Source organism: Leopardus geoffroyi, chromosome B3 (assembly GCF_018350155.1).
Source record: "Leopardus geoffroyi isolate Oge1 chromosome B3, O.geoffroyi_Oge1_pat1.0, whole genome shotgun sequence".
In the NCBI taxonomy this organism is placed as follows: domain Eukaryota; kingdom Metazoa; phylum Chordata; class Mammalia; order Carnivora; family Felidae; genus Leopardus; species Leopardus geoffroyi.
This window is the reverse complement of record NC_059337.1, coordinates 52,553,114-52,577,422: the sequence shown is the minus strand read 5'-3', so window position 1 is coordinate 52,577,422 and position 24,309 is coordinate 52,553,114. Positions and strand designations below refer to the sequence as shown.

The 24,309-nt window shown below is 38.9% G+C and overlaps 1 protein-coding gene across 1 annotated transcript in view; it reads left to right on the top strand.

Moving 5' to 3' along the window:
- The window catches only part of TMOD3 (tropomodulin 3), an 84,019-nt gene that overhangs the window by 16,688 nt on the left and 43,022 nt on the right, over nucleotides 1–24,309 (top strand). Inside the window, exons 2-3 of the mRNA XM_045449734.1 lie at nucleotides 16,785–16,987; nucleotides 23,031–23,187. Of these exons, the coding sequence (XP_045305690.1) occupies nucleotides 16,862–16,987; nucleotides 23,031–23,187 (283 nt within the window). The 5' untranslated portion in view covers nucleotides 16,785–16,861. The remainder of the gene's footprint in view (nucleotides 1–16,784; nucleotides 16,988–23,030; nucleotides 23,188–24,309) is intronic.

Sequence of the window (24,309 nt, the reverse complement as noted above, 5' to 3'; positions counted from 1 at the left end):
TTGTTAGGTTTTTTCTTAAGTAACATTCTGAAATTCTTTTAGTAGGACTTTGATGGCTAATGCTTCTTGTTGTTTTGCTTTTACACCAAAGTGGAACTTTGCATTTCTTTTTATTTTTTAAAATTATTTCTATTATTTTTTTAATGTTTGTTTATTTTTGAGGGAGAGAGTGCAAGCAGGGGAGGGGCAGGGAAAGAGGGAGACACAGAATCAGAAGCAGGCTCCACAGGCTCTGAGCTGCCAGTACAGAGCCAGATGCAGGGCTCCAACTCAGGAACCATGAGATCATGACCTGAGCCACAGTCAGATGCATAACTGACTGAACCACCCAGGCACCGCTGCACTTATTTTTAAAAGTTGAACGATCTTAAACTCTTAGATCTGGAAGGATTTTAAGAGTCATTTGTTAACCCTTACAGTCACTCATTGTAAAAGAAAAGTGGATCATATTTGAGGAATGGATGTACATGAATAATGGGGTTGGTTGACCTGTCTAAAATTCCTTAGGATATCACCATCTGCAACTAAAGCCTTTATGAAGACTGCTTCCCACACATCTCTTTCCTAAATTCCAAATATACTTTTCTAACCTATTTTCCTTACTCTAAAGTCTTTTTGGTAATATCTTCCAGTACTGTCTGCTCTTGAGTGTCTTGGTTTTAAAATTTAATTAAAATAGTGACAATAGTTAGATACTTTTGAATTTTAAAAAGTGGGAGAAGGGGGTGCCTGGATGGCTCAGTCCATTAAGCATCCGACTCTTGATTTCGGCTCAGGTCATGATCTCATAATTCGTGAGTTTGAGCCCTGCGTCAGGATCCATGCTGGCGGAACAGAGCCTGCTTGGGATTCTCTCTCTCCCTCTCTTTGCCCCTCCCATGCTTGCTCGCTCTCTCTCTCTCTCTCTCTCTCAAAATAAATAAATAAACTTGAAAAATTAAAAAAAATAAATTTAAAAAGGGAAAATGAAATAAAGAACAAGGCAGAAATGAATACTACTCTAGTGTTTTTACTGTATTAATAAAATTTATAATTTGCAACTAAAATATTTTTGCATCTATTCCTGTGATTTATGATGTTTTGGGAATACATGTTTTCATGAAACGTTTCTATTTTATTATAAGAAAATAGGAAATGATAAAAATTTGCTTTATTTGGTGACTTTTCAGGAAAACATTTATTAATATGGTCATTCCACTTTAACTTTTTCTCTGTTACACAACAACACTGGCCCATGTTTGACTTCATTATTTACTTTTTTCATTGTTTAATCTATCTGTTCTGGTTTTTCAAGTCCCTTTCCTGAAATATTTTACTTTGTTTTTGTGCTTATCTGGCATGATTCAGCTTTCATATATTTCCTTCCTACTTGTAACATTGTTCATCTTGGCAGTGATGAGAGCACATTGCTATTTTTTTCCGAGGTTGAGTTCAATAGGGTTTCCTTAAGGTAATAGATTATTAGAGCTAGGAGAGACCAGAGACTATTGAGGCCTATGGTTAAACTGAACAGGCTTCATCCTCTTGCCACTTGTCCTCTGTTGGTAATGGCTGCCCAAGGACTGAGGCCGAGTCTGCATTCCCTGGGGAAAAGGCTATTTGATTTGCTGTGTCCGTTGTGGATGGGTCCATTGTGAGAACTGGGACCATATTTTAGTTATTCTTCATGTACCCAAGCAAATTGAGACTTGCTCATAGTCACAGAGCTCTTAAGTCCATAGATCTACAGACTTCCAGTTCAGTGCTAGGAGCTAAGTGCTAGGTGTTTTCTCCTTAAGAATTCTGGTATTCTGGATTCTTTGTTGTCGTTTTTCTTCCTTGAGTAATAATTGAATTCTATCCGCTACTTAAGTTTGTTCTAGTTTGTTATATCTTCAGGAAAGATTGAGAAATATTCATCAGACAGTCTAAAGGTAGGATTTTCCTTACGCTAGCAGAGAAAAGGGACTTGAGTTACATAGTCTACCTAAAATTGAGAATTTTCTTTTCATTTGTTTTTAAGACTGAAGGCTTTCCCATTAAAATTTTAAAACTTGCTACTGTATTATCCCCATTCTAATCCAACCAGACCCACCTTCTCCCAAAAGGGAGAAAAGTAGAATTTTTTTTCGAAAGAATGAATTTTATTTGAAGATCAGTTGTTGGTTCAAAACAAAATCTGGTCAGGAAGGATTAGAACACTAGTAGAATGAGACAGAATAGGGAGATACTTTAAGAACTTTTTATTTTAGACATTTGTCTACTGAATTGCTTGCCATTTTGACCAAGGTAGTGCGTTATTTTGCAGTTACAAATACAAATAACAGTAAACAACACAAATAACAATAGTAGCTATATACTGTATATACATTAGTACTTTTTTAATGGTCATTGATTTGGAAAATCTTCATATAAAAAATATTTTCCACATCTTGTGGGTTTATTTTGGTGATCTAGATTAGTTCTGGTAATCCCTTAGAGCACTTTCTCCCATATTTTACCAAAATCTTACATTTTTACAGTCTCTAAAATGCTGGGATAGCATTCATACAAAATATTTTGATGCCTTATTAACTGTTAATCAGCAGATGTGCAAGTATTGCCAGCAACCATCACGTACATCTTCATCTAGGCACATTTTGTTGAAAATAGTTGATTTCTCCCAGGATAGTTTCCTCATTTGGAAGTATATATTTTCCATGTAAACATGTTTTCAATTTAACAGCAATTTGCTTCTTAATCTTTATCGTGGCACAATTGTTGATATATAGCACTGCTAGAGGATAGAGTTCTGCATACCCGTGGTTGGAAAAAGGGAGTGAAGAAAGAGACGTCCCAGTGATGGGTTCTTTTCGGTATGCCACTCAGGCGATACTCTGATGGAAGGTGGCAGGAGAGGCCGAGGGAGAATCAGATTTACTTTTGCTGTATGTCCAACTTTGCTAGTCACTACTTTTGAAAATTGAGAGAGAATAACAGTGTAACAAAAGAAAATTAAAAGTATTAAGTATGTACCTACATTTAACATTAAATCTACAATTGAGTATTACAGTTTCTGTGCCCTGTTTGTGCCATGTTTGATTCTTGTGATGTCTTAAATTGCCATTTGAGAAGCATTTATAAAGCGGGGAGAAAAGCAAGTATGTAATAGGCACTTAATAAATGCATACAAATATATATTTATTTAAAAATGTGGAAATTGGTAAGGTTGAAAAAGGAGAGCTTTTCAGAATGAAGGGAAAAAAGAATCTGATCTGAAGCCCAGGAAATTCAGAAGGGATGAAACTGAAGAAAGATGTTACCATTCACCTTTTGTTCACTGAATGAAATTCAGATTGCTCTCAGCATGATTCCTTTTAGACCTAGCCTCGTTTATTTTAGGGTTTTGTATATAGTTCAATGCTTACTAACTCTGTCGATTAAGAAAATTCTTGAAAGAGGAACAATGAGTCATAGTGATACTTCCCTTTGGGAGAGAAAGAGAAAGAAAGCCCTCAGATTGGTCTCTCCATTATATACTTGGAATGGATTCAGCATTTTGATTGATGGCTGAGCACTGTTAAGCTTCCCCTAGCTACCTCATATCATATTTGGTTCTGTCCACAGTATGACTGGTAGAAGACTCTGGGTTAACCAGCAAAGATAAAGAGCTCTGTAACCTTATTACCCTAAGAGACTTGTTCATATGATGTCATTTCTATTTTAAGATTTTTGACTTTACAACAATTTTTAGAAAAGCTCCAGCATTTCCTAGCCTATCCAGTTTATTAAATAAACAAACCAAGGAAAAGGAGAAGACTGAAAAATATTTGGTCCTGAGAAACTGAGTATGCTAAGGGTGTGGCTGTTTTGGCATTCATCAGTGGTGCGCACAGAGTGGGTTCCTCTCTGACTTGGCCTTTTATCCCTGATGCCACAACACCACCAAGAAGAATGAAAAGAGAGGAGGTAGGCTAGGACTGGGAGCTGGTTTGGCTGCTTTGAGCCAGAGAAGGAAGTAGGGTACATGGGAGCCACAGAGTCTCTCAGTAATCTTATTGAAAGATTGTTTTTGAAGTGTTGTGAGTAACCTGTGAAGTATTTTCTTGTAATAGTCACAAATTATCTGGCTGCTTTCTACTTTGAGGATGCCCCCAGTGACCTTCCAATTAAATCTCTTCTTTTTTCTGGCCCTAACAAGTATATCTGGGATGCCTCCAGACTTCAGATTTTATTTTCTTTCTTTGTGCTTTTAGGATCTATAGATCTCATTTTAAAAATTTTGAGGTGGCATCAGTAGCAGTGGCAGGAAATATGGGGCTACTTAGCTAATCTCATATGTGGGTTGGTTCATTTCCGTGGAATTTTTACACAGAATAATCAACCACCATTTTCTTAAGTTTCTGTGTGCAAAGCAACTACCTCTCTCCAAGGTGGGTTCATCTAGGTCAACAGTAGCATCCCAAGAACGCTACAAAATTATTTAAATGTACTGTCTTTTAGGCTTCATTGTCTAGAAGATATAGTGAACAGAAGGATGAATTTAGCATCCATTTTTCCCTTTAAAAAAAGCCTTATTTGCTATAAAAGTAATACATATTATATACAACTAAAATAAAATGGTTTTTACTTTTTAGAAGGTAAATACTGTGTGCATAGTGCTTTGGATGCAGTGGACAGGAAGTACATGTTTGGGGTTATAATTAGTGTTATCTAGAATTCATAAGCTCGTAAAAGGGAAATGATCTTATGAGACTCTTAAACTCTCTTGCAGTTGAAGAGTCTGCTGCACACTGTCCCTGACAAATATTCATACTTAGCCTCTGCTTTAATAATGCCAAGAAAAATAGATGACTTTCTTTACTCCAGTCTTCTCCATCAAAGAGACTGTTCCTCAAAACAGCAGAGATGAAACTCAAGTCTAATATTAAATGAGAGAGCATTTTAGATGCCTTAAATGTTAAAATCTCCAGGTGGAATTAAGTTACTTTAAAATTGTTTCTGAATTTATTCTGAAGCCAGGTTCAAACAAAAAAGAAAATGCAATGTTGATTTTATTTTTTTTTAAGTAGGCTTCACACGCAGCATGGAACCCAACATGAGGCTTGAACTCATGACCCTGAGATCAAGACCTGACCTGAGATCAAGAGTTGGATGCTTAACCGACTGAGCCACCCAGGCACTCTAATTTGAGTATTTTTTTAACCAAAGCAAGTTGAAGTAGATACTTATGAATTATTGGATGATGAGCCATATCCAGTTCCAATGATTACATGGGTATTTATCTAGAGGGAATATTTTGATCCTAACTACTCTTATCTGCTATGTATCAACATTGAAATACTTTTATTTAAAAATAAACACAGGTAAGGACTAGAAGTTTTCTTTAGCATGAAAGGGTAATGAAACTATCAGTCAGTAGTCAATATCTGAACTGAGAAGACAAAGCTAAACAATACTTACTATGATGAGGGAAAACTTTATTGGCTAGGTATAGTCTATCTGAGCAGATGAGACCAATCTTTTATTTATATAGGGTTTTTGGGAAGTGTGGAATTTCAGGCCTGGCAAACTTTTCCCAGGCCATAATGACATCATCTGTAGAGGCATGATTTGGTTGGCATTCAGGAGTGTTTACTAGAGTGAGTCTGTTTCTGATTGGCTGACGTTCAGAAGTGAGAGACTGATGGTGATTGATTGACTTACAAAGGCAAATTGTTTTTTGGTTTTGTTTTTTATGACTACTTGTTACCATGGCTAAAGAAAAATCAATCTGTTCTATGTGGGGACTTTAATTCTCAACATCAGATACATAGTTACTTGCACAAAGCAGGTGTATATTGAAATATTTTGAGGTATAACTTAGAGTAAAGGAAGAAAATTTTAAGTGGACAGCTTAATAAATTTTATTCATGTATATATACTTGCATATATATCACCCAGTTTAAGATACAGCATTTTCATCATCTCAGAATGTTTTCCAGTGTCCCTACCTAACCTATATCCCCCAGTAGCTATTCTGATTTCCATCCCCATCGATTAGTTTTGCCTGTTCTTGAATTTCATATACATAAAAGCACACAGTATATATTATTTCATGTCCAGTTTTTTATATTCCTTTTGACATATTACATGTGAGAGTCATTCATGTGTTTGCACATGTCCAGTACTTTATTACTATGTAGTGTTCTGTTTGTGACTGTACCACAATTCATTTGTATACACAAATAGTAATGGACATTTGCATCATTTCCAGTTTGGGAATATTATGAATAAAGCTGCACTGAACATATTTGTACATCTTATTTTATTAACAAACACTAATGTCTCTTGGGCATATGAAATTGCTATATCATTATGATTTGAGTATGTTTAGTTGTAGTAGATACTGCCAAATTGTTTTCTGAAGTGGTTGAATTGATTTGCATTCCACTAGCAATTTATGAGAGTTTCAGTTGCTTCATGTCCTTGTCAACACTTGGTATTGTCATCATTTTTATTTTAGCCATGCTGGAGGTGTGTGTGTGTGTGTGTGTGTGTGTGTGTGTGTATTTATTTATCTAAAATTTTTTTTTAATGTTTATTCATTTTTCAGAGACAGAGAGACAGAGTGTGAGTGGGGAAGGCCAGAGAGAGGGAGACACAGAATCTGAAGCAGGCTCTGGGCTCTGAGCTGTCAGCACAGAGCCCACCATGGGGCTTGAACTCATGGACCATGAGATCATGACCTGAGCTGCAGTCAGACGCTTAACTGACTGAGCCACCCAGGCGCTCCTATATTTATTTTTAAAAAGACAAATTCTGGGGGCACCCGGCTAGCTCAGTTGGAGGAAAATGCAACTCTTGATCTCAGGATCATGAGTTTGAGCCCCACGTTGGGTGTAGAGATTACTTAAGTAAATAAAACTTAAAAAAAAAAAAAAGGCAAATTTTGAAGAAAACAAACCTAGGCTTAGCAATTTAACATGAGAAACTTAAGAATATGGAGTTACCCATGTTAATCGAGGTTTAAGCTTCCTATTCTTAGTGTAAAGAAGAAATAAACATTCTTGATTTTTTTAATTTCTTAAATAGCTTCCTAATTTAGAAAAATCTGATCTAGGAAGAATCATCCTAAAACAAAGTTACTATCATATAGAGTTAAGAAGTTAGTTTCAATAATCTTGGATGACTCCAGGTTAATGTAAATGACTTTCATAAGTTTACTGTTAGCCTTGAAAATAATTATGTTGAGTATTTTTTAGTACTTAGCATGTGCCACAACCTTTTCTCTGTTGATGATGCAGTAGTGAACAAAAAGTCCTTGCTTGAATAGAATTTAGATTTTAGTGACAGTACAGACAATGAATCAATAAATATGTAATGTCAGGTAATGATATAGAGGGAAATATGGGGTAAGAAGAGACTGCCTAGTGCAGCATTATGGGAGCCTGTGGGGTTCGAGCAGAGGAGGGGCAGAGAGAGAGGGAGAGACACAGAATCTGAAGCAGGCTCCAGGCTCAGCTGTCAGCACAGAGCCTGATATGGGGCTTGAACTCACGAGCCATGAAATCATGACTTGAGCTGAAATTGGACGCTTAACTGACTGAGCAGGTTATTTAGCTGTATCAAGGAAGACTGTTGTAAGCAGAAGGAGCATAAGTGCAAAGGCCCTGAGGTAGGCATGTGCCCAGTTTGTTGGACGAAGAACAAGAACATCAAGTGCTGTGAGCAAGGGATAGAATGGTTGGAGAGGAGTTGGGGCTTGCAGGGAGATCATGTAGGGCCTTGTGGGCCACTTGGCTTTTATTCTGAGATGAGATACCATTAAAAGATTGGGAGCAGTAGAATTAATCTGATCCCACTAGTTATGTTCACACAAAAACCTGTACACGAATGTTCATCGACGCTTTATTTGTAATAGTAAAAAGTTGGAATCATTCTCGAAGTTTTTCAACATCCTAATGGTTACACTGAGGTATGTATATACCATGGAATACAATGAAAGGAATGAACTACTGATACAGAAACTTGGATGAATCTCTAGAGATTTATGTTGAATGATAAACCAATTCCTAAAGATTGCATTTTATATGATTCTATGTATATAACATTTTTGAAATGAAAACATTTTAGAAATAGAGGGCAGATCAGGAGTTAGAGAAGAAGGTGGGTTTGGTCACAAAAGGGCAACAGGAGGAATGCTTGTTTTGAAACTTTTAAGTATCTTGACTGTGGTGGTGGATATACAAACCTACAAGGTGATAAAATTATATGGACCCCCCCCCACACACACACACACACGAGTACCAGTAAAACTGGGGAAATCAGAATAAGATCAGCAGACTATATAAATGTCAATGTGCTCATTGTTGTATACATTAGTTGGGCAAAATGTTATCACTGAGGGCAACTGGAAAAAGTGTACAAGAGATCTCTGTACTATTTTACTATTTCTTACAGCTCACCTGTGAATCTATAATTATCTCAATAAAAAACTTCGGTTAAAAAAAGGACAAGATCGTTCTGGCACCTTTGCAGAAGATAGACTATAGGCTGTATGGCCATTAGAGTGGGAGCATGGTTCCCAGTTAGGCTGTTGCAGTAGGCCAGGTAAGAAGTGATGATTTGAACCAGAATGGAGGCAGTGAGGATAGTATGACATAATACTTTAAAGTTAGAACCAAGAGGATTTGCTTGATGGATCAGATGTGGAATGTAAGAGTAGTCACAGTAAACACCCAACATTTTTGGCCCAACCAACTGGAAGAGTGGAGTTGTTGTTTATTAAATGGTGAAAAATACAGTAAGAGCAAGTACAGGGAAGAAAATTAGGAGTCTGTTTTGTACATTTATGTTTGAGATACCTGGTAGTCATCCAAGTAGAGCTGTTATATAGACTGTCTGGCATTCAGGATTCAATCAGGAGGTCCAGATTGAGAATATGAATCCAAGAACTGTCAATGTGTGAAATCACCTGGGGATTGAGTATAAAGAGAGGCTATCCAAAGAGCTAAGTCCTGGGATACTCCAACACTTAAAGATAGGAAAAATGAGGAAGAACCATCAGAGGAGAATGAGATGGCATAGCCAAAGAAGTAAAGAAATAAAGGAGTACCAAGAGAAAATAATGTCCCCAGGGCCAACTGAGGAAAGTGTTTTAAGACAAAAGGAGTGATCTATTGACAAATGCCAACAGGTCCCATAAGATGCAGGGTAAGAATTTACAATTGGATTTGACATCATGCAGGTTACTGCTAACCATATCAGTTTGGGTGGGGTGAATGCTGGGGACAAAAACTAGATTGGAGAAGGTTTGAGAGAATAAGAGGGAGAGGGCTAGGGACACTGAAATTTTCTTTCAAGAAGTTTTCTGTAAAGAGGAACCAAGAAATAGGGTAGTGTCTGGAAGGGGTTATGAAGTCACTTTGGGGGATATATTACAGCCTGTATGCTCATGGGCATGATCCAGGAAAGAAAGGTCACAGTTACTGGAGCAGTCATCTATAGAGAAGCAGGGATGGGATGTGGTCACAAGAGGTGAAATTGACTTTAGATGAGAGTATGGACAGTTCATCTGTAGAAGCAAAAGGGAAGGTACAATATATGGATATAGATGTAGGTAGGGTGGTAGGTGTAGCAGTGGAAGCTTAGATGTCTGCCCTCTTACGATTGGTTCTATAAATCTCAGTGAAATATTAAGATTGAGTCTGTGAGAGTGAGTGATAAGTATTAAAGGTTTGAGGGAAAAGAGGCAAATAGTCATGTAAGAGAGCAGGAGAGTGACTGGACTAGGGACATGCCAAGGATTGCTAGGCATGTTAGTGGTGCCTAATTTAAATTTAAATTTAAATTTTAAATTTTAAATATGACCAGTCAGTATGTATGTTTTTCTCCCACTTGCTCTGCCACCCGGGTGCAGGGGAGGAGTAGGAAGAGAGTTTTAACCAGGTTTGGGGTTTTGCCAGAGAAGTTCAGAGACAGGTAGGCCCAAGGTTGTTAAAAGTTGTGGAGGGGTATAATTATTGGTAGTGAGAAGGACTAGGTTACAACCATGGGGATGTCAGACTGAGGCAGGGCGAAGACTGGACCACCAGAAGAGAGAAGGTCGAGGAATTCAGAGTCGAGGTGTTGGAAGGGTCAGCTGTGTAGATCTTAAAATCGCTGGTTGCTGGGTGCCAAATTCATGACCATCTCTTCTTTAGCAGTTTGACTCTAAGCATGGAAAATATTGGAAAGGAAATAAGTTAGAGTAATTGTATAATGTTTTTTTAAGAATCATGACAAATTATTTGCTTCTTTCGTTTTTTAGATTTAGCTCTTTGCAGAAGATGATACCAGAAATGGTATTAACCAAAACACGTGCTTTGGTTTTGCATACAAATATGTTAAAGACCATAGCCAACAGTTGTTTTATTTAGTAATTTGTAGTTGGCTTATTTATGTTATTTGTTCAGTTCATTGGTGGATATTCAAAAATTTGTCCAAAAATTATTCAACAGTTGTCATATTAGAGCATTTCACAATGTGGATCTCAAAACCATCCTGAAAATACTAGCCAAGAAACTTTGTTTTAAAACCAGACTGAGAAATAGAGGTGACATAGAGCCATATTAAACTCTTCAGAAAAAAACAGGTATGGAACAAAAAATTAATACTAAGTATTAACCGAAAATAACATGGGAGTTGTTCCTGAGTACATCTCTCTCTCTTTTTTTTTTAAAGAATAACTACTTTTAGGGTGCCTCGGTGGCTCTGTCGGTTAAGCACCGACTTTGGCTCAGGTCATGATCTCGAGGTTCGTGAGTTTGAGCCCTGCGTTGGGTTCTGTGCTGACAGCTTGGAGCCTGGAGCCTGCTTCGGATTCTGTGTCTCCCTCTCTCGCTGCTCCTTACCCACTCATGCTTTGTCTCTCTCTGTCTCTCAAAAGTAAATAGACATTAAAGAATACTGGTTTTTTTTTTTAATGTTCATTTATTTATTTTGAGAGAGAGAGAGCACACGCACAAGCTGGGGAGGAGCAGGGAAGGAGGGAGAGAGAGAATCCCAAGCAGTCTCCACACTGTCAGTGCAGAGCCTGATGCAGGGCTCCATCTCATGAACTGTGAGAGTGATCATGACCTGAGCTGAAATCAAGTCGGATGTTTAAACAACTGAGCCACCCAGGTGCTCCTCCCTTTGTATATCTTGTCCTTACCTCTGATAACGAATCTGTGAAAAGTCCTTTTAGTTTGCTTACAAAATATGTCACACATTTATCCACTTCTCTCCATCTCCACAGCTACAACCATACAACCATTGCTTCTCACCTAAATAGTAGAGGCCTAGAGTGGGAGAGCTGCTAGGGACCTTTTGGTCCTGACTCAAAAGTCACCTTTCAGAATGGTCTTTTTTTTTTTTTTTTTAAGTTTATTCATTTTTGAGAGAGAGAAAGAGCACAAGCAGGAGAGGGCCAGAGAAAGGGGGGGGGGGGCGGGGGGAGAGAGAGAGAGAGAGAGAGAGAGAGAGAGAGAGAGAGAGAATCACAAGCAGACTTCACACTCCATGCTGAGCCTGATGCAGGGCTCGATTCCACGACCCTGGGATCATGACCTGAGCCAAAATCGAGTCACGCTTAGCCAGCTGAGCCACCCAAGCATCCCTAGAACAGTCTTTCTGAACCATTTGAAAGTAACCTTCCTGACCCTCGTCTCACCCATAGCATTGTCCTTGGTTTTTAACTTGTAGTATCTATTGTCTCTGATATTATGTTGTTCCTTTGTCAATTTTTGTCTGTGTGCCACCTTCCAAGTAAATTAGAGCAAGGAACTTATCTGTCTTGTATATTGTGAATGCCTGTCTTTTGGAACAAGTCAATTCCAGGTACAGGGGATGCTCAAAAGTATTTGTTGAATGAACAGTAAATGTATTGGAAAACAAATATTCATATGGGATCTTGAGAGAAAAATTTCTGATCTGGTAGGTAACCTAGTTCAGTATCCAGGGGTCCTAGAAGAAGCCACTGAGGAAAAAATGCACAGTCTTGAGCCTGGTACGTCTGAAGAGTGAGGCTTGGTGCCTCCTGAGGAGGAAACTCGTTTCTTTACCCAAAAGGAAATTAAAAAAATGTTACCTCTAATTTATTTATTTTTTTAGTTTGTTTATTTTGAGAGCATGAGCAGGGGAGGGGCAAAGAGAGAAGGAGAGAGAATCCGAAGCAGGCTCTGCACCATCAGCTTAGAGTCCGATGCAGGGCTCAAACCCATAAACTGTGAGATCATGACCTGAGCCAAAATCAAGAGTTGGAAGCCTAACTGACTGAGCCACCCAGGTGCCCCCTCCCCAATTTTTAAAAACTTATTTAATTAATTATTTTTTAAAGTAGGCTCCATGCCCAACGTGGGGCTTGAACTCATGACCCTGAGATCAAGAGTCACATGCTCTACCAACGGAGCCAGCCAGGCACCCCAAGAAAATCAAATTTTCAGAGCTCTGGTGACTGACAATCAGATGTGTTTTGTTTTGTTTTAACTGGGGTAATTAGACTGTGGAGAACTTTGAATAACAAGCCAAAATGGGTTGACATGAGGAAAGAGAAAGTGAATAATACAGAGGCTCCATAGGATTAGCAGAAGTATCAAAGACTAATTATCAGTGCTTTTTAAATTGCAATAAGGGGAATAGAGTTAGGGAGAAAGAAGGACACTAGATATCTGGGGGGAGCAAGGGGGAACTACCAAAAACGGGAAAGAGAGCCTGATGTATGGTCCAATTCAGTCAAATTTGACTTAACTGCATGCACCAGGTACTGTCTCTGGTGATGACAAACCAGTAAGGAGGGAGATATAGGAGAGAATGTCTGCTCTTTAAGGGTCTTACTGTGTCTAGCAAGGGAGACAGACAAATGATGACTTCTAATATGGGGTCATTGTTGGTTTGACATGAGATAGATATCTTTAGGAGTTACTGGCCAGCCAGTCCATGTGTAAGATTTCACATGGTGATACTCAGCTTTGCTTTTGTAGAAACCTGACTCCAGTAGGTGCCTAATATCTTAAAAAGTGACCCATGCTGGGGCGCCTGGGTGGCTCGGTCGGTTAAGTGTCCGACTTCGGCTCAGGTCATGATCTCACGGTTCGTGGGTTCGAGCCCCACATCGGGCTCTGTGCTGACAGCTCAGAGCCCGGAGCCTGTTTCAGATTCTGTGTCTCCCTCTCTCTATGCCCCTCCCCAACTCATGTTCTGTCTCCCTCTGTCTCAAAAATAAGTAAACATTAAAAAAATTTTTAAAAAAAAGTGACCCATGCTAACCATGCACATACAAGAGTGGTGCATAAGCCAAAATATCAGTTTATTAATTTACAGTGAGGAAAGCTATGTGAACAGCCAAGTTTTAATTAGAAGATTACTTAGCATGGAGAAGAATAAAGGGAAGTAATGGGGTGATGTAAATGTCAAGTGACATCAAGCTTTGGTTGTCTGATGCTTCTCCATACCAGGACTGTACCTGCAGTGGGAGCTAGGCACTTTGCTGGTCAGGACACCATGCCTCCCTTGTGATTAATGAACATGGCCACAGTCGTTTGATGAACTGCATTTTCTTACATCTGCATGTTTACTGCCTTCTTTAGTTATGTTACTGCCATTCTGTAGTAATTTATTCTATCTGCTTCTTTGGGAAATAATCTCTTACCATTGTATGTTGATGTTATCAGCTATACCCTTAAGTTTTGAAGATACTTAGGTATAATCTGTGGTTATAATGGAGGTATATACAAGGATAGTGGCAACATAAATAAGGAAACCATTAATACCAACAGTTAGCAAGGATGAACAACTTGAATTGTCATGCACTGAATCTTCTAGGAATATAAATTGATACAACCACTTTGAAAACAGTTTAACATTACCTAGTAAAGTTGAGTATTACCATACCCTTTCCCTAGCAGTTCCATTCCTAGGTTTCAATAACTTGGAGAAACTGTTGCACATGTATACCAGGAAATAGGTAACAAGATTGTTTATAGCAGAAAAATAGAAGGGGACAACTACAAGTTCAGTCAAATGTTCATTTATACAATGAAACACTCTACAAAAATGAAAATGGAAGTGCAGCTCTAAAACAGTATTCAGTGAAGCAAGCAAGTCACCAAAAAATACATGCTGTTTGAGTCCATTTGTATAAAATGCAAAAAAAGAACAGATCTAAAACCGTTAAGGACATGTCATGTAAGGTAAAACCAAAGAGGAAAGCAAAAGAATGGTTAATTCTTTGGTTAATAATGGTTAAAAGAATGGTTAATTCAAAATTCAATCCAGTCGCTACTTTTTTGGGAGAAGGAGATGCAATTGGAAAGGGGAATATGCAAGTCCTCGTAACGTTGTCTTTCTGAAGCTGGATAGTGCATTCATGGGTATTCATCCTGTCATATTGTCCACAGTGTCCACTAGTGCCTTACTAGTAGGATGACTGTTAAACTTATGGCCCCTACTGGAACACCTTTGAGAGTAAAGGGAGGGGATGCTCAAAATAATTAAAATAATATTTCTTTGGAAATATTTACTAAGAAATTTGTAACCCCCAAAATAAATATATTAAACCACATTAAAAACTTTTTTTATAATGATTGTCTAGACATTAAAAAAATAGCATAAGCTAAATAATTACTCTTGGTATGTGTTCATATACTTTTATCAGTTTCTTAGCCGTGATCTGTCTCAAATACCATGTAATTGGTATTTTTATGAAGTGAATATTTTTTTAATGTTTATTTCTGAGAGAGAGAGAGACACAGCATGAGCAGGGGAGGGGCAGAGAGAGCGGGAAACACAGAATATGAAGCAGGCTCCAGGCTCTGAGCTGTCAGCACAGAACCCGATGCAGGGCTCTAACTCACAAACCATGAGATTATAACCTGAGGCGAAGTTGGACGCTTAACCAACTGAGTTACCCAGGCACTCCTATGGAGGGAATATTTTTTCAAAATGTTCTTATTTTTTAGTTTTTCCCCCTAAAATTGCCTGCCATCTTCAAGGTTGTATTTGTTGGTTAATATATTTGAAAATGCTTATACCTTCTATTGAATCTTCCCTGCAGAGTGTTTTTTCTTTTTCTGAGAGAGAGAGAGAGCGAGAGCGTGTGTGTGTGTGTGTGTGTGTGTGTGTGTGTGTGTGTGTATGTGTGTCTTAAGCAGGTTCCATGCTGAGCATGGAGCCCAACTTGGGGCTCAGTCCCACAGCCCTGAGATCATGACCTGAGTCAAATGTTCAACCAATTGAGCCACCCAGCCACCCCAGAGTGTATTACTTTTAATTGAGAAGATATATTCTTAAGATACTTTGTGAGCTTAGTATCTTAAAGTTGGAAGTATACAGTGGAGGTTTACCAAACTTAGTAATGACAACAATGATGATAATATGTTCAAAAAAAACAAAAAACAAAAAAAAACACACACTGAAAAAAATCCGGAATAATTGCTAAGCCAAGACAGATGAGATGCCAAGTAGAACAGGTATAAGCCAAACCTGTCTTGGGCAGTTACACAAAATGCCTGCAGTTTAACATCTGCATAAGCACAGTTCTGTTAATTTGCTTGTTATAGGACCCAGGTGGCTGCTAGTCAGGGCACTAGCTGACAGACCCCTGTGGTGAATGTTCCTTTCTTCTTAAGAGATGAAAACACGTAAAAGGATCCATAAACTGTTACTGGTTTGAGAAGGAAAATATATTAGTTTAAATATTAAGTTGGAAAACCTTGGGAGAGAGGAGTAGTAAAGGGAATACATCCACACTTTGAAGTACTGAGTGTTTTGCAGCCGAGTAAAATTGAGCAAAATCTCTAAGACTAAGGATTATTTCTTGTTCACATAGGAACATTTTATGAAACAAATGATCCACATTTATGGCTAGAACTTAACAAATACTTTATTTCTACTTTGCATGTTTTGTGGAATTTATTCAAAGTATCTTTTCCTAAAAAAAAAAAAAAAAAAAAAAAAAAAGTTAGAGTGGGAGAGAGCCAAAGCATAAGAGACTCTTAAAAACTGAGAACAAACTGAGGGTTGATGGGGGGTGGGAGGGAGAGGAGGGTGGGTGGGTATTAGGAGGGCACCTTTTGGGATGAGCACTGGGTGTTGTATGGAAACCAATTTGACAATAAATTTCATATATTGAAAAAAAAAACAAAGTATGTTTTTCTATGGAACAGTTCTGTATCTGGAAAGAGGCTGCTTGTTGGGTTTTACCTCATTTGGGAAAGATTCACATGGTGAGGAAATGACAAAGGTCCTTTCCTATAATGAGACGTTGCTGACCACCTTTGCCAGTCAGTGGGTGACATATCCCAGCATGGTTTTAAAGAAACATTTTCAGAAAGCTGTAATTTTTCCTGTAAAAACACTTTTTCAAAAAAATTTTTTGTGCCTTTTCAAAACCTATTTTTTTCCAGTGGCAAGTGGCTACTCCTCAATGGGGAGTGTATTAATATCCCCCTTTATTAATAGTGAGTCAGAAGGTAATGTTCTCCTACACAATTTACAGTAAAACAAATGTGTCTTAAACATACTGTGCTTAAGCAAAGTTCTCTGGTAGCAATAATTTGAAAGTCACTGATGAGAAAATTTTTATTTTGGCACACATAATGAGTTATTTCCTCCTAAAACTAAGTTATCAGAAATTCTAAATTCTATCAAATGGTTCTTTTAATACATTTGAATAAGAGGTAAGGACACTGAATGATTCATAGACCAGGGTAATGTGTGATGGATAAGACTATATGACACATAGAAATTACATTTCACTTAATAATAGATCTAAGTAGGTGGAGATGACTTAATATTTTAAATGTGTTTGTTTCTTCTCTCCATAGCTTTAAGAAAAAGTAGAAATCACTCCTGACTGTACTGAATAGCAAAAATTAAGTGACTTTTCCTGTACTGCCAAATCATGGCACTACCATTCCGGAAGGACTTAGAAAAGTACAAGGACCTGGATGAAGATGAGCTCCTTGGAAATCTATCAGAAGTAGAACTGAAACAACTGGAAACTGTTCTGGATGATCTTGACCCTGAGGTAGGTGCTAATGAAATAACTTTTCAAACCCTTTGAAACTAAGTAACTTACTTGAGCAGTTAGCTTTTTCATGACTTTTCTCAGATACCCCTACATTTTCTCTTTATCCAAATGAATTTTTTGCCTCTTCTTAGTTCCCTCACTTCTGCCCCCACCTCTCCACTCACATGCCAATATATCCTAAACCATTTTCACCAACACCCTTATTTTCAAACATCTGAAATTTCCTGTCCTGTATGAAATCTTTTCTCTTTGGGCAGGAAGCAATGTTTTTGGTAAAATGAAGCAGATAATTAGGTCTTTGATTTATGTCAACCTCTGTGCCTTTTCAGAGCTTCTATACTATGATGGCCCTTGTGTAGAGTGTCTCTAGAAGGTTCTTTGTGACTTTAAATCTTTTTTTTTTGAGAGAGAGCAGAATGTGAATGGGGGATGGACAGACAGAGAAGGAGACACAGAATCTGAAACAGGCTCCAGGCTCTGAGCTGTCAGCACAGAGCCCGATGTGGGGCTTGAACTTGGGAATGGAGAGATCATGACCTGAGCCAAAGTCAGATGCTTAACCAACTGAGCCACCCAGGCGCCCCGTGACCTTAAATCTAATTGTTACCATTCTAAAAGCTGCTGACCAAATTGAGTAAGTTTCTAGTCATTAGTAGAGTAGACCTAAGTAGATTCTCAGCAGTACTGCAGTCCATATGGAACAGACCTGAATATATGTATATACGTTTTAATTTGCAAAGTGGGGGGCGCCTGGGTGGCTTGGTCGGTTAAGTGTCCGACTTCGGCTCAGGTCATGATCTCACGGTCCGTGAGTTCGAGCCCCGCATTGGGCTCTGTGCTGACAGCTCAGAGCCTGGAGCCTGCTTCAGATTCTGTGTCTCCCTCTCTCTGCCCCTCCCCTGTTCATGCTCTGTCTCTGTCTCAAAAATAAATAAACGTTAAAAAAAAAAAAAAAATTAAAAAAAAAATTTGCAAAGTGGGTGTTATTTGTCTTATAATTTACACAAGGCTAAGATAGAGTCCCTTAACACCTGAATTGTTATTCTCTGGTATGTACAGGGTGGGGGGTAGGCGGGGAGTCCTTGAGGGGAGACCCCTAACGTTATGGCTACTTACCCTGAAGGTAAGGGTCATTTGCTAGGTTTCTTCTCTTTACTACATGCTTCTTTATGCTGAGACATTGATTTTTAGTGTCTTTTAAGAATTGAGATAGAGTTTGTTTTATAAAATTATTCTTGTTACTACAATACATTTATTTCCTGCTGGAATGTTTTTGAATTTTTATTGAAAATTCTCCTTTTTTCAGCATTACTTCATCACTTCATTAATGTGTCTATACCATAGATCAAAACCCTTAACTGTAATTGTTATCACAAGGAAAAGTTTGTGGTACTCATAAGTCTGGGGGTAACCGAGGATAACAGTGCTGTTTTGATCCTGTCACAGCAGTCTCTTCTACAAACAGTTCAGCCTATTTAGACCTGTTTCAATCAAGTGGTTGTAGAACTGGCAGGAGCCTAAGAGCTCATCTAGTCCAGAGTTCCTTAACCTTGACACTACTGACATTTGAAGCTGGATAATTCTTTGCTATGGGAGCTGTCCTGTGCATTGTTAAGTTGTTCAGCATCCTGGCCTCTACTCACTACATGCCAATAGCACATCCCCCTGTTTACAAATGTACCTGGGATTTTTTTTTTTTTTTAATTAGCTATGGTAAGATTACAGACATGGAGGAAAAGAGTGTATTTCTTATAGTCCCCAAGAGGGAACATGAGAAAACACCTGGTTTCGTCAGGAAGCAGAGGCAGCAAGGAGTAAGTATGGCCCAGAACCATTCTTGTGGTTTCCGAGGGAAGAAATGGGTGAGACAGGATTGGCAAGTTTGAGCAAATTTAGGATTGGATAATTTGAGTAATTTCAGTGGTCTCTGGGCCACAGGAGGAGTCTCCAATTGTCCGGTTACCTGGTCCTGGGTGATTTAGGGCAGGAGCAATAATGGTTTGCTGGGTGAGAGATAAAGGAGGTGGTTGGGATATGGGCTCCAGATTGGTTGGTTCTCATTTGGAAAGCCCACTGCTGGGTGGAGGGCCGAGGAAGTTGTTTGCTATCCTTAGGAATTAGCCAGCCCCCAAGATGGCAAAGCATCATAAAATACAGAAAATAGAAAACATGATTAATGCTTCCTCCCCTTAGTCATGACAACCAAAAATGTTTGCAGACATTGCCACTTGTCCCCTGTGGGAACACCTTGGTTGAGAAACATTGATCTAGCACTTGCCCTGTGTTTTATAGATAGAAAACAAAAGTTAGATGACTTGATTCAGTTACTACAATTAAGGAAAGAACACTGCCTGATGGCTCCCTGGCAGAGTCTAGTGACCTTTCTCCTAAACTGCAGTGAGTACCCTATTAATACTTGCACTATGCTATACATGTGAAAACTGATGGTTTCTATTTTCTTACTTGCAAAACCATGAGGCCTGCTTTGTTTATGGGGAGGTTTGAGTTCAAACCTCTGGGTGTATTTTGCCAGTTCCTCAACCCCAGTTGCAACTCCCCCAACCTCAGATACTGTTAGTTGAGACTGGAAGAACCATGTTTATTGACAGCATGCCGCTTGTGGGTAAAGTTTTGGGCAAGAGTGCCAGTGAAAGATGAGGTATGAAAAGAGTGCAAGGGTAGTAGTGTCCACTTCTGGCAGAGAAAAGCCGCTGTAACTTATAAATCTCAGAAGATAAGAGAAGGGCAGATAGAGGTTGTATATGGTTCCTTGTTACATTTTGGAGGGCTGTTTTACTTTCCATATGCTGCATTCAGTATATTTATTTGCCAACCTACTGCATTTTCTCAAAACATCAATCTCTACAAGACAGCCAGCCAGCCTAGGCAAAAGCTAATGTTTTTTTTTTTATTATTTCCAAGGCTTGGAGTATATATCATTACAACAAAATTGTACTGTGAGGAAGAAACATACTTTTTAGTGGCAGTCATTTTAATGAGATCTTTACCTGTTATAAAATAATTATGATCTAGTAACTTGACTAAAGTATACTCCTAATAAAGCATGGTTGATGAGTTTATAGCCTCCAAAGCCAGTTACCTGTCACTTATTTTGTGTTCAAAAATGTATTTAAGGAGCCAGGATTCCAGCTAATGTATCATTTAAAACCTATGTTTCGGGGCACCTGGGTGGCTCAATTGGTTGAGCATCCAAGGTTGGCTCAGGTCACGATCTCACTGTGAGTTCGAGCCCTGTGTTGGCTTTGTGCGGACAGCTCAGAGCCTGGAGCCTGCTTGGGAATCTGTGTCTCCCTCTTTCTCTCTGCCCCTCTCCCACTTGTGCTGTTTGTCTGTCTGTCTGTCTGTCTGTTTTTCTCTCTCTCTCTAAAAAATAAACATTAAAAAATTACAAAAAAAAAAAACCAAACAACCTATGTTTCACATGATTTTGACCTGGCAGGTGGAATGTGCAACTCCATTACTACCCCCATGAAAGAGTAGTAGTTATTATTGATGGTGATGGGAAGTAACTTTGATTAATTTGCCTTAATGAGCATTTTTCTTTAAAAGTGTTCTCAAATCTTTATTCAGTAAATATTTGGGGAGCAACCAATAGATTCTGGTACTATGCTAGGCTTAAGGTTATAAGAGTAAGCAAAACAAATGTGGTCTTTGCCCTCATGATGCAGATTGGTAGGAGTGGGGGAGGTAGGCATTAATCAAATAATCGTACCATACTAGTATAAGAGCATATAATGGGAGGTTAAGAAAAGCCTCTTTGGGGAAATGGAGCTGCAGTCTTAAAAATGACTAGCAAAAGATGGTGGACAGAGCATTCTAGAGAAGGTCTTTGGTAGAACAAAGTGTGTGGCAGGCACAGGGAAGGAACTAGGGCTAGTGTGGCTAGAATGAGGAGGGTATGTGAGGTGAGTCTAAGGTAAGAGATAATGGAATGGGAATGAGGGATGATGTGATCCAGGGAAACCAGTCGGGAAGTTAGTATAATATTCCCTGCCAGCTTGATCATAGCTTGGACCAAAGTAATGGTGTTGGAGACAGAGAGAAGTAAATAGACAAATGAGTTTTTTAGGAAGTAAAAATGGGTAGGATTCTTCATGCATAGCTCTCAATTTCCGAGTTGGTGGGTAGAAGTCTTGTTTCTTTATTATCTTCCTGTAGACAATTTTGAATTACAAAACGCATTCTTAGTGCAGGGTTAGGAACAGACCTCCTTTGTATTTCATATTTATAGATGAACTTTCTGTATAATGCATACCATTACATGAGGAGAGCACAAAGGTGAATTTTATGAAAATTATTATGGATCTCAGCAAATGGCCACAGTTGAAGTGCTGTATTTTCTAGTTATAAAATGTATATTCCCTATTATTATCTATATAAGATCTCCCTTTATAATGAAAATTAGCTTATAACATCCATGAGATTCATCATTATGGAAGGTGTTGGCAAAAGAAGGCTGGCCCTTTTGTGTGACTTACCGGGCTGCCTTCCATTTCTAAAGCAAAGGAATATCTAGGAATAGTGAGACAAGGCAGTATCACCTCTTTGCCTTTCTTTCTTCTTTTTTATTAATTTTTTTTTTTTTTTTTTTTTTTTGAGGGCAAGAGAGAGCATGAACAGGGGAGGGGTAGAGAGAGAGGGAGACACAGAAACAGAAGCTCCCTCCAGGCTCTCAGCTGTCAGCACAGAGCCCAACGTGGGGCTGGAACTCACAGACCAAGAGATCATGATCATGACTTGGGTTGAAGTCAGACACGTAACTGACTGAGCCACGTAGGCGCCCCCTTTTTTTTTATCAGAATTTTTTAAATGTTTATTTATTTTTGAGACAGCACAAGCAGGGGCGGGGGGGGGGGCAGAGAGAGAGAGGGAGACACAGAATCTGAAGTAGTCTTCAGGCTCTGAGCTGTCAGCACAAAGCCCGAAGCGGGGCTCGAACTCACAAACTGCAAGATCATGACCTGAGCTGAAGTCAGAGGCTTAACTGACTGAGCCACCCGGGTGCCCCACCTCTTGCCTTTCGATGAGCAAAAGGATGGAGCTCACATTGTCTAATCGCCACTTGCTATTCCTGGACTTAGTGAAAATTCAGAGTAGGAACTACAAGAGACAACTTTAATCCATTACCTTGCACCCCTTCCCCACTCTCAGTCCCTCCATGCTCTCAAAAAGATTGTACCCACATGGAACCCCAGAGATATAGCTCTTGTTAGGAGGACATCCGTGTGCCTTGGTGCGTGAGTAGCAATGACGGTGGTTGCTGCAGTACATCCTAGTGCTGATGTACATCTATACATACATTGAACCTTTCACATTAATGTTCTGCTATCCTACTGTATGGAATGCATGTGTTTATATGAAAAAGCCTTTACCACGAAATAGAAGTCGTTATGAAGGAATATGGTGTATATATCATTTAGAATTCTTTTGTAATAGAATTATTTTCTGTATATGCTTATATGCTGAGCAGTTATTAATCATTAAGAAAACTATTTTTTATTACCATGCAGGACATTTAAAAAGTAAGGAGTGTTTCCTTCTAGTAGAACTTTCTGAAGAAAATGTTTATGTGCTTATTTTTTTTTTTTTTTAATTTTTTTTTTTTTTTAACGTTTATTTATTTTTGGGACAGAGAGAGACAGAGCATGAACGGGGGAGGGGCAGAGAGAGAGGGAGACACAGAATCGGAAACAGGCTCCAGGCTCTGAGCCATCAGCCCAGAGCCTGACGCGGGGCTCGAACTCACGGACCCCGCGAGATCGTGACCTGGCTGAAGTCGGACGCTTAACCGACTGCGCCACCCAGGCGCCCCATATGTGCTTATTTTAATAATGGAAGTGAATTCTACCTAATAAAGAAAACTTTGTGTAGAACACTTTTACGTTGCTGCCCTAAAATGAAACATTTAATGCCAGTATCACATTCTGGTCTATAAGTCTTTCTTAAATGGGTGATCTGTGGAAGCATATAATGTTGGCATTCTTGGTGGTCATAATGGCTGATTCATTCTCTTTGGCAGAATGCCCTTCTGCCTGCAGGGTTCCGGCAGAAGAACCAGACGTCAAAGTCCGCCACAGGGCCGTTTGATAGAGAACACCTCCTTTCATATCTGGAGAAGGAGGCATTGGAGCATAAGGACAGGGAAGACTATGTGCCCTACACTGGAGAAAAAAAAGGTAAACTTTGAAGTCATTATTTGATAGCATTTGATTTTTCTTTTTATAGGTAAGGTAGGTCTGGAGAAATAATGTTTTTAGAGATGCATCTGACACTGTTGACTTAGAAACTTGTTAGGTAATCTGGCACTTCATTTGCATTTTTCATCAACTTGGCCAGTAAGTTCCTTCTGAATGATTTCTGAGGTTTTATTATACAGTGATTTTATATAACACTCTAGTGTGCTGAGGTAAAAATTTTAATTCACTAGTATATTTCAGAATGGAAATGATGTCAAAGCAGTGCTCTGTTCTAACTCCTGTCTTTAAGGAGAACTGTCATAAAATAATTCAGGCCATATTTTCAAAGACTCTTTTTAAAGGATACCCTACAGCCTTCCTTAGTAATTCATAGTTATAATTGTCAATGCTTCATAACCATTACTTTCAGGAGTTTTCTAGTCCAGGCCCCTCCCATTGCAGAGTTTGACCTTAGGTAGCCTCAGTGGAGACTGAGTATAGCCATATATTTTAAAGTTCTATATATAACACAACATGAAGTAGATTAAGCTACTCAGCTTTCAGTGCGTGTTGGCCTGCAGAGCCAGAGTCTGCTTGCACCCTTGTTGAGGAGATCATGTGTGGAATACTGGCGAATGGTGGCAGTGGTTGCAGGATCTGCAGATTACCTCTTCCAGGCACTGTTTTTACACCTGAATCCTTAGTAATCTAGACAGGAAGAAGGTTAGAGCATAGTGCTTTCTTCTAGTTAGGCTTTAGCTTTTTACTTGGGAAGGAAGCCCTTCTCAGGAATTTGGCCACAGCTCTGTCTACCCCTTAGCGGCAAGGGAAACTTGAAAATTCATTTTAGCATTCTAGCCTCTGTAACAGAGGAAGGCTAGTGAATGATTTTTGAGTGGGTAATTCACGAGGTCTTCATTAAACCTTTTTAAAATTATCTGTCATCCCCAACTCATTTGCTCTTTCACTAGTTTATCTAGTTCAGCCCTTTATCTCTAGTTCAGCATCATTATCTTAGCTACTTGTATTAGAGTTCTCTAGAGAAACAGAAACAGAACCAAAAGGCTCTGTGTTGGGGAGGGGGTGAGATTTATTTTAAGGTATTGGCACGTGTGGTTATGG